Source organism: Petaurus breviceps, unplaced genomic scaffold (assembly GCF_028583685.1).
Source record: "Petaurus breviceps papuanus isolate PSGF00001 unplaced genomic scaffold, PetGlider_PUasm1.0 174, whole genome shotgun sequence".
NCBI classification, from domain to species: Eukaryota; Metazoa; Chordata; class Mammalia; order Diprotodontia; family Petauridae; genus Petaurus; species Petaurus breviceps.
The window spans coordinates 11,015,663-11,033,285 of NW_027185761.1; the positions used below are offsets into that span (position 1 = coordinate 11,015,663).

At 38.9% G+C, this 17,623-nt stretch overlaps 1 protein-coding gene across 1 annotated transcript in view; it reads right to left on the reverse strand.

The window, feature by feature from the left end:
• The window catches only part of XYLB (xylulokinase), a 216,738-nt gene that overhangs the window by 99,472 nt on the left and 99,643 nt on the right, over positions 1–17,623 (reverse strand). Inside the window, exons 12-15 of the mRNA XM_069083741.1 lie at positions 16,378–16,493; positions 15,265–15,380; positions 8,223–8,296; positions 6,090–6,186 (exon numbers count right to left, since the gene is read on the reverse strand). Coding sequence (XP_068939842.1) covers positions 6,090–6,186; positions 8,223–8,296; positions 15,265–15,380; positions 16,378–16,493 — 403 coding nt within the window. The remainder of the gene's footprint in view (positions 1–6,089; positions 6,187–8,222; positions 8,297–15,264; positions 15,381–16,377; positions 16,494–17,623) is intronic.

Here is a 17,623-nt window from a genome sequence, read left to right on the forward strand (position 1 = left end):
TGGGTGTTATCATTACCTCCATTCTAAGCTGAGGAGACTGAGGCAGACAGCAGTTAAGTGACTTGCCCTGGATCACACAGCTAGTAATCACACAGCTGTTGAAAAAAAGGTTCTTCTTCCTCAGGTTCGATGCTCCAACCACTGTGTCCCCTGTTTGCCTCTTGCTGGGATGAAAGCCAGGGATGAATTTTGGTTCTGGATGGGAATACCTTACTCAGAAGAAACAGGGTAGATAAAAGGGGCAGAGGTAGCTTTGTTTATTAAGAAGGGAATACTCATGGGGCAGCTAGGTGGCGCAGTGAGTAAAGAGCTGGCCCCAGAATCAGGAGGACCGAAGTTCGGTTCTGGACTCAGACACTTAACACCCACACAAAAAAACTAGCCGAGTAACCTTGGGCAAGTTACTTAACCCCAATTGCCCTCCAAAAGGCAAAAAAAAAAAAACTAAACAAACAAAAAAAGAAGGTATAATCATGTGATGAAGTCCAGGAACCAAAGGCAGAAAGTAGGAAGCAGACTGTTTGGGTTCAGGTCAAAAGAGGAAAAAAATCGAAGGGATTTTGTCACTAGAGCACATTACAGACCATCTAGACAGAAAGAGGAAATATATGAAAAGTTTGGAAAACAAATCACAAGTCTGACAAAGAAACATGAGATAGTAGTGATGAGGTATTTCAGTTATCCAGATATTGTTACAATTCTCTCTCTGTCTCTGTCTCTGTCTCTCTCTGTCTCTCTGTCTCTCTCTCTCTCTGTCTCTCTCTGTCTCTCTGTCTCTCTCTCTCTCTCTCTGTCTCTGTCTGTCTCTCTCTGTCTCTGTCTCTCTCTCTCTCTCTGTCTGTCTCTCTGTCTCTCTCTCTCTGTCTCTCTCTCTCTTCCCCTCCCCCCAAAGTAAAAAAAAAAATTAGTTCTGGATCTGCCTTCAAAAGATGCCAAAACCTATAAGGAGGAAATTCTACTCTGAATCTGATTCTCACAAACAGGGAGAAACTGGTTTCTGCAATGCAAATAAGGGGAATGCTAGGGAAAAGTGACCACTTCATCCCAGAGCTTGTGATAGAGAAAGAGAAGGAATCTGGACAAATGAATCCTATATTTGGGGCAAGCAAATTTCAAGAGTCAAGAGTAGTGATAGGAAGGATCCCATGGAGTAAAATGATTCAGGAAAAATCAGCCCAGGAGAGATGGGAGATGCTCAAGAAATTCTGAAGACACAAAGGGAAAAGTTCCAGTGAGGAAAAAAAGTAGGATTTGTCTGAGGAGACTGATGGGGATGCACATGGAATACAGCAACTTAAATTTTTAAAAAGAAATATATAGAAGATGGAAATGATGCCAGAAAACAGAAGCTGAATATAAGAGTGTGAATGGTCCTATAAAAAGAATGTCAGGAATGCTAAAGAATGAACTAAGACTGTTCAGGGAAGCTAAGGACAACAAAAGGGGTTTATTAGGTCATACTAGGAGAAAAAGCAAGAAGGAATAGGATCTTAGCCTGGGATGGATGAGGTAGTTGTAGCTGGCAAGAAAGAGAAGGCAGAATTATTTAAATCGTTTAAAAATTATTTTTAGAGGCATTTATTATTTCTTCCTCCCATTGTTTCTTCCCTGCCGTCCTCATTGAACAATTAAGAAAAAAAAATGAAAAACAAAACTTTATTTTGTTTCTGTTTTCTTTGCAAAGGGGAATGAACTTTAGAATTAGTGAAACAAAAATGACCAACTGGGAGTTGATAGCCAAAATAAGTAAGGTGCTAGTAAGAGAGAATCTCACTGCCCTTGATGAATTCAAGTCACTTGGCCTAAGTGAACTACATCAAATGGGTGGCTGATAGATAGATTGCTGAACCACTGTCAGTGATATGAGAAAGACCATGGAAAACAGATCAACAAAGGACACATGTTTTGGGGTTTGTTTGGGTTTTTTTTTTTTGCTTTTTTGGAGGGCAGTTGGGGTTAAGTGACTTGCCCAAGGTCACATGGCTAGTTTTTTTGTGTGTTAAGTGTCTGAGGCCAGATCTGAACCCAGGTCCTCCTGACTCTGGGGCCGGCGCTTTACTCACTGCGCCACCTAGCCACCCCCAACATGTCTTGATTTTCAACAAAAAGAAAGAGAAGAGTCTGCAAGCTAGAAGTGAGTGAGCTTCACTTTGATTCCTGGGGAAATTCTCGAATGAATCCTGAAAGAGATGGTTAATGGACATTGAGGAAGAGAAGTAGTGATTACAAGCAGCCAGCATTGCTTTGTCAATAACTGGTCATACCAAACTAACCTCCTTTCCTTTTTCGACAAGATAACTAGACTGGCAAATGAGAGGAATGCTAGAGTATGGCTATAGTTTACCGAGATTTAGGCAAATCTTTTGATTAAAGTATCAAATTCTTTGTTCCTAGAGAAGGTGTTGGTCAGACAGATTCAGAACCAAATGAAGGTTCAGGAGGTCTCCTGAGGAGTGCCCTAGGGATCTAGGCTTGGCTCCATGCTGTTTAACATTTTCATCAGTGACTCAGATAAAGGCACAGAGAGTATGCTCATCAAATTTGCAGAGGGTACAAAGAAACCAGATGTTGTACTAAATGGATGGGTTGTTTGCAATGGCAGATCAAATTCATCGCAAAACATAAAAGTGGTATTCCAATAGAGATGCGCAACATAAGAGAAAACCTGCCTTTCGTAGGGCTTGGATGAGTCCAATGTGAACTGGGACTACTGTGAGCCACAGATGCCAAGCAGAAGAGCTGTTATGTTCCTTATGTTCCAACGAAAGGAGCAAAATGACCTTGGATGTTTACAATGCATAGAAATTCAGAGCCGTGATAATGTTTCAAGACCATGCACAAGAACAGGAAAAGCATGCAATAAAATATATTTCTCTCTCCTCAATAGAAAGGAGGGGCACTATGAGGGCAGTGTCACATACATCAAAACAGTCACTATATGGGTTGTTTTTGCTGAATAGCTTTTTTATTATTACAAGGGAGGGTTCCATTCCATAAGATGGGTGAGAGGGAAAGGTTAGTAACCAGAAATGAATGTGATATAAAAACTAAAGCTATCAATAGAACTTTAAACAGAATATGAATAGAACAAAGGACAGTTCCACCGGGAATACCCACATTTATTTTCAACTGGTAGAAAAATAAACTAAGGAGAAGGGATTTTGAATTAATGAATCTGGTAGATTCCTTATTACTATTAAACATTTATGTGACTCTTCACGTTCTCAAAGTGCCCTCTAACAAGAGTAGTCGGTGCCAACTATATGAACTCTTCACATGGCAGAGAAGGCATTTTTTTCAAACCAAAATCCAGGCTCTCTATTCTATATTTACTTATTATCTATGTTCATATAGCTTTCCCCTTAGTAGAATGTACAGTTATTCCTTCTGCATCGTGACTTTCCTCCATCGTGGTTTCAATATATTGTGGGTCAGCATAAAAATTAAATGGGAATTTGGGGGACATCTTGCAGAAGTCACAGGTGACATGTGAAGGTCAGCAGACAACACAGAAAAAGTTTGCAATGCTTTTTTTCTTTTCTTATTTTGTATTTAAGTTAATAATACACATCTTTTGGGGCAGCCAAGTGGCACAGTGAGTAAGAGCGCCAGCCCTAGAGTCGGGAGACCTGGAATCGGTTCTGGGCTCAGATACTTAACACCCACACAAAATAACTGGCTGTGTAACCTTGAGCAAGTTACTTAACCCCAATTGCTTAGGGGCAGCCAGGTGGCACAGTGAGTAAGAGTCCCGGCCCCAGCATCAGGAGACCTGGGATCGGTTCTAGCCTCAGATACTCAGAACCCACACAAAAATAACTGGCCGTGTAACCTTGAGCAAGTTACTTAACCCCTATTGCTTTAAAAAAAATAATAATACACATCTTTTTCTTTCCCTATGTATATTTAAGTTTAATATAAATTAATAAAAAAGAAAAAGTTTAGAAACTCAAAAATACATAAAATATATGTAGAGCATTATGTAATCCCAACATATTTTATCTTTTAATACCATAATAATCCAGGCTTCTTCTCCAGTACAAAAAGAAGGCCAAACATTTTTACAGATTATTTTAGATTTCAGGGGTGTTGTGTCCCAACTCCCCAGCAATGTGGAAGGAATAATTGTATGCTCCTTGAAGCCAAGTAGTTATTTGAGCTGTATGTAGTAGGTGCTTAATTACTGCTCATTTAATTGACTCGAACTGCTGCTTTTTAGAACATTTATGCCTGATGACTTGAGGCATTATCTCTAAGACCATATCTATAGAAAAGATCAGATAGATCATTGGCACAATTTGTTAAAAAATTCAATTGGATACCATGCCAAACCTTTTCTGAATGGCCTGATTCTTTGGTTCAGCATTGTATTAGGGCTTGGGGAATTCTAGTGTTCAAGCCAACTCTAGTTGTGCTTTGTCAATTGACTAATCGATTTTGAAAACCCCCATCAATTTACTGGGGGAAAAAATCATTGAAATTGTATGTTTTGATACAAATGGTTGATTTAATTTTCTCCTTTTCCAAATGGCTTGCTTTTCACAAAAATCAGTTTAAGCAGCATTTAAGATGCTTGCTGAGCACTGTTTACAACTGATCATTGTCCAGCCTGGGACCTACCAATTGGCCCAAATGCACCTGGAGCAATGCTAGTTCGTGATTTAATCTAAAGCCCGAAATCATCAAGCCCAAAGAGACCAGCATGTGGTGACAATTTTCAGTGAGGAATGTTTTCTGGGGATTGCTGGGGAAAGTTAACATTTTCTACCTGTTATGCCTTCTCAGAAATCACAGGGATACATTTTTTCAGATGCTTTTTAAACAGAGATTTGTTTGATAACTGTCCCTTGTGCTCAGAGATCCAAAGCAGGTTCTTTTCACTTTGGCTCCAAATCCAAAACCTTAAACTTAAATGACTGAAAATTGCTCCTTTTAAAAGCTCATTTCTGAAGAAGATTGATAGGGACATCTAAAATCCCTAGCCAATGAGGGTTTTTCTGTTAAATTCTTCATTTCACTTAAAAGACATTAAAATAAGAAAACAGCACAATTCACCAAAACTAAGATCATAATTATATTTCTCTAGCTTTCAAAGCCAGCAAGTGTCTAGGATGTGATTTGAATCCAGAACTCCCACCTCCAGGTCAAGCTATCTCTCATACCATGCTTTAGATTAGTGAAACTGCACCTGTGTGATCTAGGATAACAGGCTCTTTCAGACATTTATAGCCCTCCCATTAAATTTCATCCTCCAAATTAAAAGGGAAAAATTGATTTTTAACCTGCTAAGAGTATTAGCAAGTCTGAATTATTTTGCAAAAGAAATACTTCCAAGGTTAGGGTATGGGGTAGTGGGGATGATATGACATAATTATGTTAGGTTCTATTTTTGCTAAAGTAATACAATTTTTTTTATCAGCCTAGAAGACAAGAATTTCAGAGTAACTTGGCCTCTTTTCTCTGCTGATTTATCATTTATATACATATGGAAAAATAAAGTCAGTTAAAACAATAAACACGTGAAATCATAGGTTGCGTTGATCACAGGTGTCAATATTATCAAATATATGCTTTTATTTCATACTACTTCCCTTCATGCATCCTATGCTCCAGACAAACTGGACTCCAAGCCATTTCCTAAAGTTGATAGTTCATCTCCCGCCTCCATGCATTTGCACAAGTTTTTCTTCCAACCCTATGATACACACTACCTATTCATCTCATCCTTGATGACTTCTTTTTTTCAGGTCTTAGCCCAGATAAATTTCCTCCATGAAGTCTTCCATGGTCCTCCCCACTCCACCCCCAAATTGTTATTGCTCTCCCTCTTCTCAATTTCTTTTGTATGATACTCATTTGTGTATAGGCTGTACTTCACTCCCATCCCTAACATTGTTAGAAAGTAAGCTCCTTAAGTTCAGAGTATAGTCCAGCTTATGAAGACTTGAGTCACTCAGATTTTTCTCATGGTCTCTATAAAGGAAATGATTTTTTCCCCTTCCAACAAAGGCAAATCAATCATTGCTTCATAAAAAGACTAATTGGTTATCGTATGACCAGCCTCCAGAACCTTCCATAATCATACTTACCAACTCTATAGCCTAGCTTTTCAGCATGAATCCTTTTGGCCATGAACTGTCCTTCAATCAAAGCTCGGACCTCCATCTTTTTGGGAAAGTTTAATATCTGTATTAGAATAGAAATTAAAAAAACAAAGTTTTTCCTACTACTGTAAGCTTGAATTTTTTTTCAAAAGAACATCATAAACATAGTTCTGAAGTCCATAATTGCCACCCAAGTTCACAACTTAGCCAAATAGCTCTCTCTCTGTCTGTCTGTCTCTCTGTCTCTCTGTCTCTCTCTCTGTCTCTGTCTCTCTCTCTCTTCCCCCTAGCCTTCTCCCCACCTCTCTCTCACAGATACACACAAACACACTATGTCTGAGCACTAAATAGCAGAGTATAGCCCAAATCTCTGCCTAACCCTCCAAAGTGTAACGAGAGAATGTTTCTATGACCAAATAAAAATTCTCTAATGTTTATACTCCAGCATCAACAGTTATTATAGAACTTGCCTCAAAAATAACATGTTCTTTGGGGAAAAGTAGAAGACAGAAATCTGATACATGAGAAAATTTACACACAAGTGTCTGTCTTTGCATTATGAACAGTGATAACCAAAGCTAATGTGTCCCTAAGGAGAAAACTGAAGGAAGCCATTTTACTTTCAAGTAAAGCTTTTTAGGGAAAAAAAAAGTTGATAAATATTATAAAAGTAACTTAAAGCATAAAGTCTAATACAAACAAGTTATTATATTTAGTACATGAATATTCTACACTTGCATTTCCTAAGTACTTATTAAGCACACAAACATCTGTCAAGTCCCCAGCTATATACAAGGCAATGTCTTTTTCATAGCTTTTTATGTCAATGACACTATCTGATTTAAAAAGTGCTTCCTCTATGAGTGGAGCCTGCGATCTATCCACATCTTGGTTTTCTCTATCTTTTCATAAATCTTCCCCAAAGGATCCACCCAACATCCTACAGTCTTCCTCTACAGCTCTCTCAGGGAACGTTGTGGGTACCAGAACAAGCATTTTGGTTGTACATCTTTTAGCTCTCACTCTCACTGCATGAAAAGCCTTTCTCTTTTTCTGGTTATGTATCCCTAGGACAGCTTTTGCACCACTTCTTAAAAGGAAGTCTTCCTTGACTATGAAAATCCAGTTTAATTTGGAAACTATTTCTGACCACTTACTAAGTGCCTAGCATTGTGCTAAGCCCTGAATCAATTCAGAGAAAACCAACTGATGCTTTATAATTCAAGTTAAAACAGTATTGTCCTCTCCTCTCCTCCCCTCCCCTCTTCTCACCATGTTGTCTGGTGTCAGTTCATCCTCCTCCTTTACTTTCTACTGGAACCCTGGACTCAGCTCCTCAGGCCCCCCAGCCCTGAGAGATGAGCTTTTGATATACTTTAGCAAGGCCCAAGTCTTTATGCCATTGTCTCCTCACTGTGCTGCCTTCTGGGTCTTCCCACCTTTCCAATATCCCTTTATGTGTTGTCTTCTATTATGTGGGAGTTTCTTGAGATCAGGGCCTGTTTCCTTGCTCATATTTATGCCCAGTGCTTACAGAGTGCCTAGCAATGACTAAGGGCTTAACAAATGTATTATCTGTCTGTCTGTCTGTCTATCTATCTATCTATATCTGTCTATCTATCTATATCTGTCTGTCTCTGTCCATCTATCTGTCTGTCTCTATCAATCTATCTGTTCTATCTGTCCATCTGTTCATCTATCTGTCTATGTATCTATGTCTGTCTTTCTATCTATCCATCTATCTATTCATCTATTTGTCTATCTATCCATATATCCATCTTTTTAAAAAGAACATAATAAACATCCATCTATCTATCCATTACCCATCTATATCTATCCTCCATTTATATTTATCATCTACTTATAATCTATCTATATCTATCCTCCATCTTCTACCTATATCATCTATCTGTTGATATTTAAACATGCTAACATTGTATCTGATTATATAGAATCTTTACTTAGGGAAAAAAACTTTAAAATAATAGAAAATGGTTGTGGAAGCCTATTGAAACAGCAGAACTTAATAGATAATTCAATCAAAATCAAGCACATAATATTGTTAAGAATGATTTTAGGGTAAGTGGTCTTAGGGAAATTAGAAACACTGGTCTGTACCTTCTGATTGTCTGCATTAAATTTGTGACGCCCAGTGATCTCTGGAGTAATTTCCATCACATCAAAATAAAAACCTAAAACAGGGCCAAGAAAAGATTAGTTTCTGTATAGTCAGAAAACCAACAGATCAATTTCTTTATGATCCTAGAATAGTCTCAAATTGGAATGGAGTAGGAAAATGAAGCCCACTTCTTCTCTCCTGTGGTATTTCAAGGTGGCAGCTTCCCACAAACCTTCATACTCTCGATAATCAGACTTCTCCCTTTTTCTCAATAACTTGGCATCTGAGCCCTGTGATTTGCATTCTCTCTGGTATCTCCAGAAGGACTCAATATTCCCTCGGGAACAAAGCCTAGACTTGGAATGAGATTCAAGATGGACATAAACTGGAGACATCCTCTTAAATTCAGTGCCACTTCTCATATAGTATGGTTTCTAGAGGGCTCAAGCACTCCTAGAGGGTACCTACCAGCGACTAGGGGAAAGAGGAGGTCATGTGGTGGTGGCAGTAAATATAAGGGGTTGGTCATAGGCTTATACATCCAAAGCTACCACGACCTTGTTGGTGGCACAATTGAATGGCCTGGGGGGAAGAGGAGAGTGACTTCTCTACCTCAACTGTATTAACAATACATATTGATATTCCTCCTCTTCCACAGGCCATCTGATTCACTCTAAAATTCTCAGAAAATGCCAAGCCTCCACATAAAGTCCTGATGCGAGTCCCAGAGGATATGGTATACTCTCTCAGGGGTTATGGTCTCCGTTAGAGCTGACAATTCTAGTGATTAGCAGTCTTGAGAGGTGTCTAACATCTCCTTGAGCTACTGGAAAAACCATTCACATTGTCCAATGAGGGCAGTAGTTAGTGAGGTAGGGTGTTGCTCAGCACATAACTGGATTTGCTAGGCAAGATGAAGTGAAGCCACTTTGGCCTGGCCCGGGAAATGTGTTTAGGAGTAGAAAGTTAAAAAAAAAACAACTCTCACTGGCTCAGGAATTTGGGCATCTTTTCTTCACACACCTGTGCACATGTGCACATTCATGCAGGTGCATATACACCTGTACACACACACACACACAGGAAAACCACCAGATACATTTCAGGTACTATTTGGGGCCAGTATCGCTGTCTCCAAGTGATGTCTGATATGAGACTTTGGAGCCTTCAGAGTTTCAAATACTTTTTTGCAGTGACTTTGGTTCCTCAGTGGGATGAGACAACAACTGTGGTTGTTTTCTGATTCACTAACACCCCATTCTGGGGGTCCGGCACTATCATGAGTAATCTTGTCATTGGAGAATCAAGTCTTCTGTTTGGGAAGTCAGACAACATTGTCCAGTCCACTGAGGCAGGGCCAACATGTGCCAATAATAAGTCAAACCTCAAGGTGAGAAAAATGTAATATTCATCTGGGGTTAAGAAGCCCAGGTCTAAACTGTTTGAGGGTCACAGATTCTCATGATAGCCTGGTGAAGCCTAAGAACCCTTTCTAGGAATCATGATTTTAAATGAATAAAATAAAAAAGGAAAAAGTCACAAAGGAAGTAAAAAATACTGAATATGCAGTTGGCAAAATATTAAAACAAACAAATTTATGGACCCCAGGTTAAGAACCATGGTCACAGACCCAATCAAGCAGTAGGTACAAGTAAATAACTCTTTAGCATTTCTATCTTTACTCTAAATTTCTGTCAGGAACAAAAATCACAAAACATCATGAATAAATGGCATGTAGGTAAAGCATTGGACAGCCCTGGACACATGGGCCCACCATCTTCCAGACACACTATGATGGAAACACATACTGCACACATCTGGAGACATCAAATAGCCCATCCCATGCCCATGCCAGAAGTACAGAGCTCACAGTAAAGGAACAGCCATTGTTCCTATTTATCCCATGTCCCAGAAGGATCCTGGAGTCCAGAAAATTGCAGGTCCCCAAAGTGAATGGATTATTTTCTTCTCTAATCCTTTAGTCACAGAATGCAACATTGCAAATGTTCAACAATGTGTTAACATCTGCCTGTCCTGGAAACCCAGATGAAACAGTCTGGTTTGGAGAAACTGCTCAAGTTATAAGCCAGGAAAAGTTTTGACAATAAACCAGCTGCACAGATGTGAAATGTAGATGGCTATTTTTACATTTTTTTCATATTTAATAACTACTCTCCAACCAAAATTATCTACTTATCGTCCTCCAAACACGTTGTGCATGTTCCTTTGTTCCCTCTGTCCTCTGTCCTACCCTGGCCAGCTCCACCTGGACTGCCCCTGAATCTCCATTAGCCCCAGCTCAAAGGCTACCTTCTAAGACTTCTAAGAAGACTTCCTTAATCCACCCTGATCCCAATTGGAAGTCATCTCTCAGTCTTATGAGGTTCTTCCCTTGCTTTATCTCTCTGATCAAACTTTGTATTGTGGCTTTTTCATATATGTCTGCCATCCTTCACTAGAACAGAGTCCTCACCTTCTAAGGAACGATTAGTAAACATCTAGAAAAGGAAGTGGTCTTCAAAAAGAGTTAGCATGGCTTCTTCAAGAACAGATCATACTATACAAGCCATCATTTCCTTCTTTGATAGGGTTCCTAATGTAGTGAATATAATCTAGCTGGATTTCATCAAAGTATTTGACAAGGTTTCTTGTGGTATCTTTGTGAACAAGATGAAGAGATGTGGGCTGGGTTGTAGTACAGTTAGATGGCTATGAAACCAGAGACCCAAAGAGAAATCAGTAATGTGTTTGTCAATTCAACAATTCAATTCAATAAACATTTATCAAGTGGCTACTATGTGCCAGTCACTGTGCTAAGTGCTGGGGATACAAATAAGTAAAAGTTAGTCCCTGCCTTCAAGGAACTTACAATCTAATATGGAAAGACTTAGAGAAAGGTCTTGACACAAGTACTCCACACATTTGTCCTTGAATCTGAGCTGTTTAATATTTTTATCAGTGACTTGGACCAAAGACATAGATGAAATGCTAATAAAATTTTCAGATGACACAAAACTAGGGACAGTTCACATCCTGGATGGCATAAGGATCCCAAAAAAGCCCCAAAGGCTAGAATGTTTGTCCATATCTAATAGGGTGGAACCATATAGTTAAAAAGGCTAAATCTTAAACTTTGGTTGCAAAACACCAGCTTCATGGATACAAGAAGGGAGAGGAATGGCTAGATAGCAATTATTCTGAAAATGACCTGGGAATTTTAGTAAACTGCACACAAAACATGAATAAAAACTACAAGAGGAGGTAAAAAAAAAAGCAGTGATGCAGTTATTACATTTTTTCATATTTAATAACTATCCTCCGATCAAAATTGTCTACTTATCATTCTCTAAACATGTTGTGCACGTTCCTTTACATTAGGAGAGGCCCATCACTCCAACCTAAGGGAGTGATAATCGTGCTGTTCTCAACTCCAATCAGGCCCCATTTTATGAAGGATATCCCTATAGATATCCTTCATAACATATATAGATACCCTTTCACACATTCCACAGTCTAGCCAAATTACCTTTCTCTCTGTTCCACATGCACAATACTCCATCTCTCATCTCTATACCTTTGTATAGGCAGTTGCCCATGCCTAGAGCACATTTCCTCCTCACCTCCAATGAACAGAGTCCCTAGTTCCCTTCAAGCCTCAGGTAAAGTACTGTATCTCTGCTTATGAAACCTCTCCTGCTCCTCCAGCTGTTGGGTCTTGCCCCCCAAATTTCCTTGCTTTTGCTTTGTAATATATTTTGCATATATTTATGTGTATATGGTTGTCTCCCAAAATAGAATTTAAGTTCCTTGAGATCAGGAGCTTTTTCATTTTTTATTTTCCATGCCTAGTTTCTGGTACATAACAGGCACTTTATAAAGGCTTTCTAGCTGATTGACTAACATCAGGAAGTTGAGGAACATGAAAAGAGAATGGCCAGGATGTGAAAAGCCTCGAGATCATTCCATGAGCAGACTGATTAAAGTCACTGGAAGGAGAAGGCTGCTTAGCCTGTAGAACAGAAGGCTTAAGGGTGACATGAAAGTCATCTTCAAGTATCTGAGGGGTTGACATAAGGAAGAAAAAAATTCAATTTGTTATTTTTGAGCTCAGAGACTAGAACTAAGTAATGAGTGGAAGTGTGTGTGTGTGTGTGTGAGTTTCAAAAAGGAAGATTCATCCTGATGTAAGGAAAATACTTTATAACTATTGGAGCTATCCAAAAGTGGGGAGGTGGCAGATTCCCTCTCATCAGCAGCCTTCAGGATAAGGTTGAAAAAACCCCTTCTCGGGGGTTTTGTGGATGCAATTCCTAATCAAGTCTTCTCTTCTGATTCTGGGTTTTTATGTGTTGTTTGTTTGTTTTTTAATTTCTCTTAATACCTAACACAGTGTTGGACAAAGTGAGTGCTGAATATATGTTTATTGAATGAATGATTCAATCAAAGTGTATTGAGGATACCTTTTAAAAAGAATTTGACATATACACCAGAGATTTAAACATAAAAAGAATGCTTTTACTTCTCAAATTAGACCTTCTATGGAAAAATTATAGGAAAATATGGAAAAGAATTACATGGGATGAGAAAGGGTTGTGATTTGCATTAGTTGGGGTAATTCTCACACTAATGCAATCCCAGACCCATCAAACACATCATTGGAATTGAAAACACAACAAATTGCTTGAATTAACCTGAGATGACTTTTAATTTTCTGAATGTATTATGTTATGGAGGTAATGTTTGACTTTATATTTGGATATAATAGACTAGACTAGGTGGAATGATCATGACTCAACCCATCAGACCTCCCCACATTACAGAGATAATAGACCTATTCAATCAGTGATAGAACACACCTTTTATTCAAAACCAATTGATTCCCTATTGAATTTCCCACAATGACTGTTCCAAAACTTTCCCTCCCTCCTCAGACTCCTGCTCCACATATTCCTCCTACCTCAGTGATTTCCTTAGTGGATAACTTCACTTGCTATTCTGAGAGAATGCAGATCATCTAACCTGAGCTTCTTCACTCAAACTCTATTCTCCCCCTTTCAATATTTCTTTACCCTCCTCTTCTCCTCCTTCCCCCTGTCTGAAGAAGAAACGGCTCTGCTCTCATCTTTACCCAGGTTATCTTCCTTTCATACATCCTTAAAGACCTTATTCCATTGATTTTTTGTCCTTTATTTTTCTTGTATTTTTAATATCTCCCCATTGACTCCATTCCTACCATCAATAAACACGTTTTGGTTTTTCCTATCCCAAAATTGTTTTCTAAAATCTGTTCCAAAAACGTGTGTATGTGCCCTTTAAACTATCAAAGGAGACATATTTAGAGTTGGAAGGGATGTTAGAGTTCATCCAATCTACCAGTCTTATTTTACAGGTGGAGAAAGGGAGACCTAGAAAGGTTATGTGACTTGCTTGTGGTCACTCAGGGCACACAGAGCCAAGATTTGATCCCAGGTTGAGAATGAGCCCAAGGGGACTTTAAATCCAGTATTGCATTGTATTCCATGTTGCCTCCTCAACAAATTTTTGAGAAAGAATAGTCTGCTTTCACTGAGGCCTCCATTTTTTCACCAGCCACTCAGTACTCAATCCCTTGTAATCTGGCTTCTGTTCCCACCTAAAAATGGATATTGTATATCAGAAGTGCTAAGTAAATGGTTTTTTAAATTGAATTGACTATTGCATGCTCAGAAACCAGAATTTTTTAGAGGAATAATAAACTCTCCAATAGATATTTTACAAATTATATAGATTAGATTCCTTACACAGCTGCTTGTTGGAAAATCAAATATGAAATGAAGCATTCTTCTTAAATGAAATAAGGCAGAAACTTCCCATTAATAGAGTGACTTTCACATCACATGTATATTTTAAGACAGAATCACATACTCAAGTCTCCCTTCAAAAATTTTACTCGGAGCAACAGTGATAATTCAGTTGTTTTGTTTTTTCCTCTTTATGTCCCAGGTACCTACCATAGTGCCAGGAATAAAGAAGGTACTTAATAAATGCTTGTTGGCTGATATTGATGGAATGCAAAAATCCCAGGGCTTAATGACACCTCAGAGGCCTTCCAGCCAAACCTATACCTGATTTTTAAAAATCCTTATCATATCCCCCTTAGTGATCATCTATGTTTTACTTAAGACTTCTAATGACAGTGAAGCCTCTATTTGGTAGCCCATTCTACTTTGTGTCAGCTTTCATTGTCGGGTAGTTTTTCCATCCATTGAAATGAAGTCTACCTGACTATAGTTTATACCCATTGTTCCTAGTTCTCTCCTCTAGGGCAAAGCAGAATCAGTCAAACCCTTTTGTCATTTGATCCTCTTTGGGACATGGAGAATAACCATGTTCCTCTGTCTTCTCTTCTCCAGGCTAATCTTCCCATGTCTTTCAATATATACTCATGTGCCAAGGTGGCCGCTTTCTTCAACATTCCTCTAGAAGTTCCCCAGCTGATCAATGTCCTTCCTAAGATGTGGCATTCAGAAATAAAGTACTCCAGGTATAGTCTGAATAGGGTTGTTGTCGTTTGTCTGTTCTCGAAGAGGACCATGACATCATGTTAGTATGTCATGACATGCAAGTGAATTGGATTTAAGTGAGGGAGGGCTGGCACTACAGAGCTATCACTTCTAAGATTGTATTTGCTTTTTGAGCTTCCAAGTCTCACTGCTGACTCCTACTGAGACAGCAGTCATCCAGTGGGTCTAATTTAGTATAGAATTGTTCCCATCTTTAACTATAATATTTAGTTAATAAATTCTCTCACCTAATGCAGAGAGAAAAAGGACAGTGAGGAGAGCTCTTTATTTCTACACTGTTCTCATCACACTGAAAAATCCTCCATTGGATTAGAAGCGTTCTTAGACTGAGTACTGCCAAGCTACCCAGCCATAACTCACTGGGTCTCCTTCATCCTATCCCACATGTTCCTCAAGTCCTCCACATTCTACATGAACTACTTAGACTCAGAAAATGCAGCCCCTATCCAAACAGTTCTGTCTCCCCCAAAGCACATACCCAGATTTCCACAATTTCCCATTTCAGTGGATCGTAGAGCTGTGGAGAATTCATCCCAGGAGCCTGAAGCAGATTCATCTCGGACCCTCTCTCTCATCAGAGACCCATTCTTAAAGCTAGAGAAAGAAGAAATGGCAACTGTTAAATGTAAAATTAATTTTCCCCCAAAGAGCCAATCAACATTGATATGAATACTTAAACCATTTTCTTAAAGAACCCCATAATCAGAAGTTCTTCATCCAAGCACCAAAATCCAATAAAGCCCAACTTTCTCTAGTCTAGTATCAAGCAATTTAGTATGGGTGTCAAGAATGCTGCTACTTAATTCAAAATTTTTTAAAATTTATTTTGCTCTCCTATTTTGTAAATACCACTTTTAGCTATGATCTCACACATTTCATCCTGGTACAATCTGGCTGAGTGAGGCTACATTGGTGTGGGTAAATAAGCCAAAGAAAGTAATTTATGAGACCTTCCCTGCACGTGAATCTGGTCCCCATAAACTCAGAGCTTCTGGCCTTTAGACTTCAAGATTGTTATTAATTATTTACTCAGTCAGTCATTCCAAATGCAGTTGTCATGCACCTACTATATACAAAGGACTATATTAGACACTGGCTTAATAAATAAGATTAACGAGGATGACCTATATCAGATTGCTTACCTTCTCAAGGACAAAGGAGAGAAAAGAGGGAGGGAAAGAATTTGGAACTCAAAATTTAAAGAAAAAGAATGTTGAAAATTTTTACATGTAATTGTGGGGGAAAGTAAAATACTATTTTCACAAAAATACATAAGGTTAATAAGACATATTTTCACCATCAAGAAGCTGAAATTCCACCAGGGGTTATAGGATACATTTTTTAAAATGATACAAATGAACATTCTGTACCTGCTTGGGTATCGTATCATTTTTTTGCTTAGTTATTTCTGTATCTGTTGTATCTTCCTACGAGTCTATAAGTTCTATGCAGGCAGGAAATATTCTTAGAGAGCATTCATTTAGTCAAATCTCCTAATCTTAAAGATTTTGTGTGTTGGACTTCAACACAATTTCACATAGTAATGAAAGTGAGGCTGCTGTTTTCAGACCATAAAATATAAGCAACCTACCACAAAAGGGCCATGTATTCTTGAGAATTAACAGGGTTACAGAAGATGTGGCCTTCTAAAGCAGGGGTTGGCTCCTTGATCCAGAGAAACAGAGTATCACTGGTGCCAAGGCTGACCTAAGAAATAAGAAAGCATACCAAAAAGCAACAGTAAAGTTCTACCACAGAAAGTATGTGGAAGGAAATCAAGACCATTGTGAAAAATTACTTCTGCTTTCAAACAGCATCTTAAGGCATTTTAAGTCAATAAGATACAGAAGTGTGACTCCAGCTTCTCAACACATAAACTATAGCCATATTTCCCCTATGCCCTCCCTACTCAGCCCCTGAAACCATATACATAAACTCAGGAACCAACAGTGCTGCAAACCCACCTTAAACACCATAAGACCACTGATTTAGAGCTGGGAGGAGCCACAGAGGCCATCTAGCCCAACTACTTCATTTTGCCCGAGGAAATTAGGCTAAGAGACTTGTCCAAGGTTACACAGGTAGCAGAGCTAGGACTTGTTCCCTGGCTCTCCAACTTCAGAAAAAGTGCCCTTTCCACTATAGAATGTTGCCAGTCCAAACAGAGACTGCAGGCCCCCTTGTACTGGATGCTGTAGGGTTGGGGTTCTTAACAAGGAGAATATGAATGTTTTTAAATGCATATTCTGATGTCTGTGTTTCAACCTAATTGATTTCCCTTGTAATCCCTAGTATTTTATTTTATGAATTTAAAAATATTATTCTGAGGGCACAGTGAGTAAAGCGCCAGCCCTGGAGTCTGGAGGACCCGAGTTTGGTTCCAGCCTGAGACACTTAACACCTACACAAAAATACTAGCCATGTAACCTTGGGCAAGTTACTTAACCCCAATTGCCCTCCAAAAGGCAAAAAAAAATATTAGGGGTCCACAGGCTGCACCGGACTGCCAAAGGGATCCATGACTCAAACATGTTAAGAATCATCACTTCAGGATTAGATGGAGGTAGTAAGGGGCCTCTATGCTCCCTCTGTACTTGGAGATTCCATAGTTTTGTGATTCTGACATTCTATAATTCTGTGATTCACACTGTATAGTTACTGAAAGGCAGAAGGTTCAAGTTAGGAAAGCACTCTGCCAGAAATTCTGCAGGCTATTCATTTAGTGAAGGAGAACAGCTTCCCTTAATAAATAGGTATTGTTTTCCACTGGACAGTTACACTGATTCAGGCCTCTCTCTCTCTCTCTCTCTCTCTCTCTCTCTCTCTCTCTCTCTCTC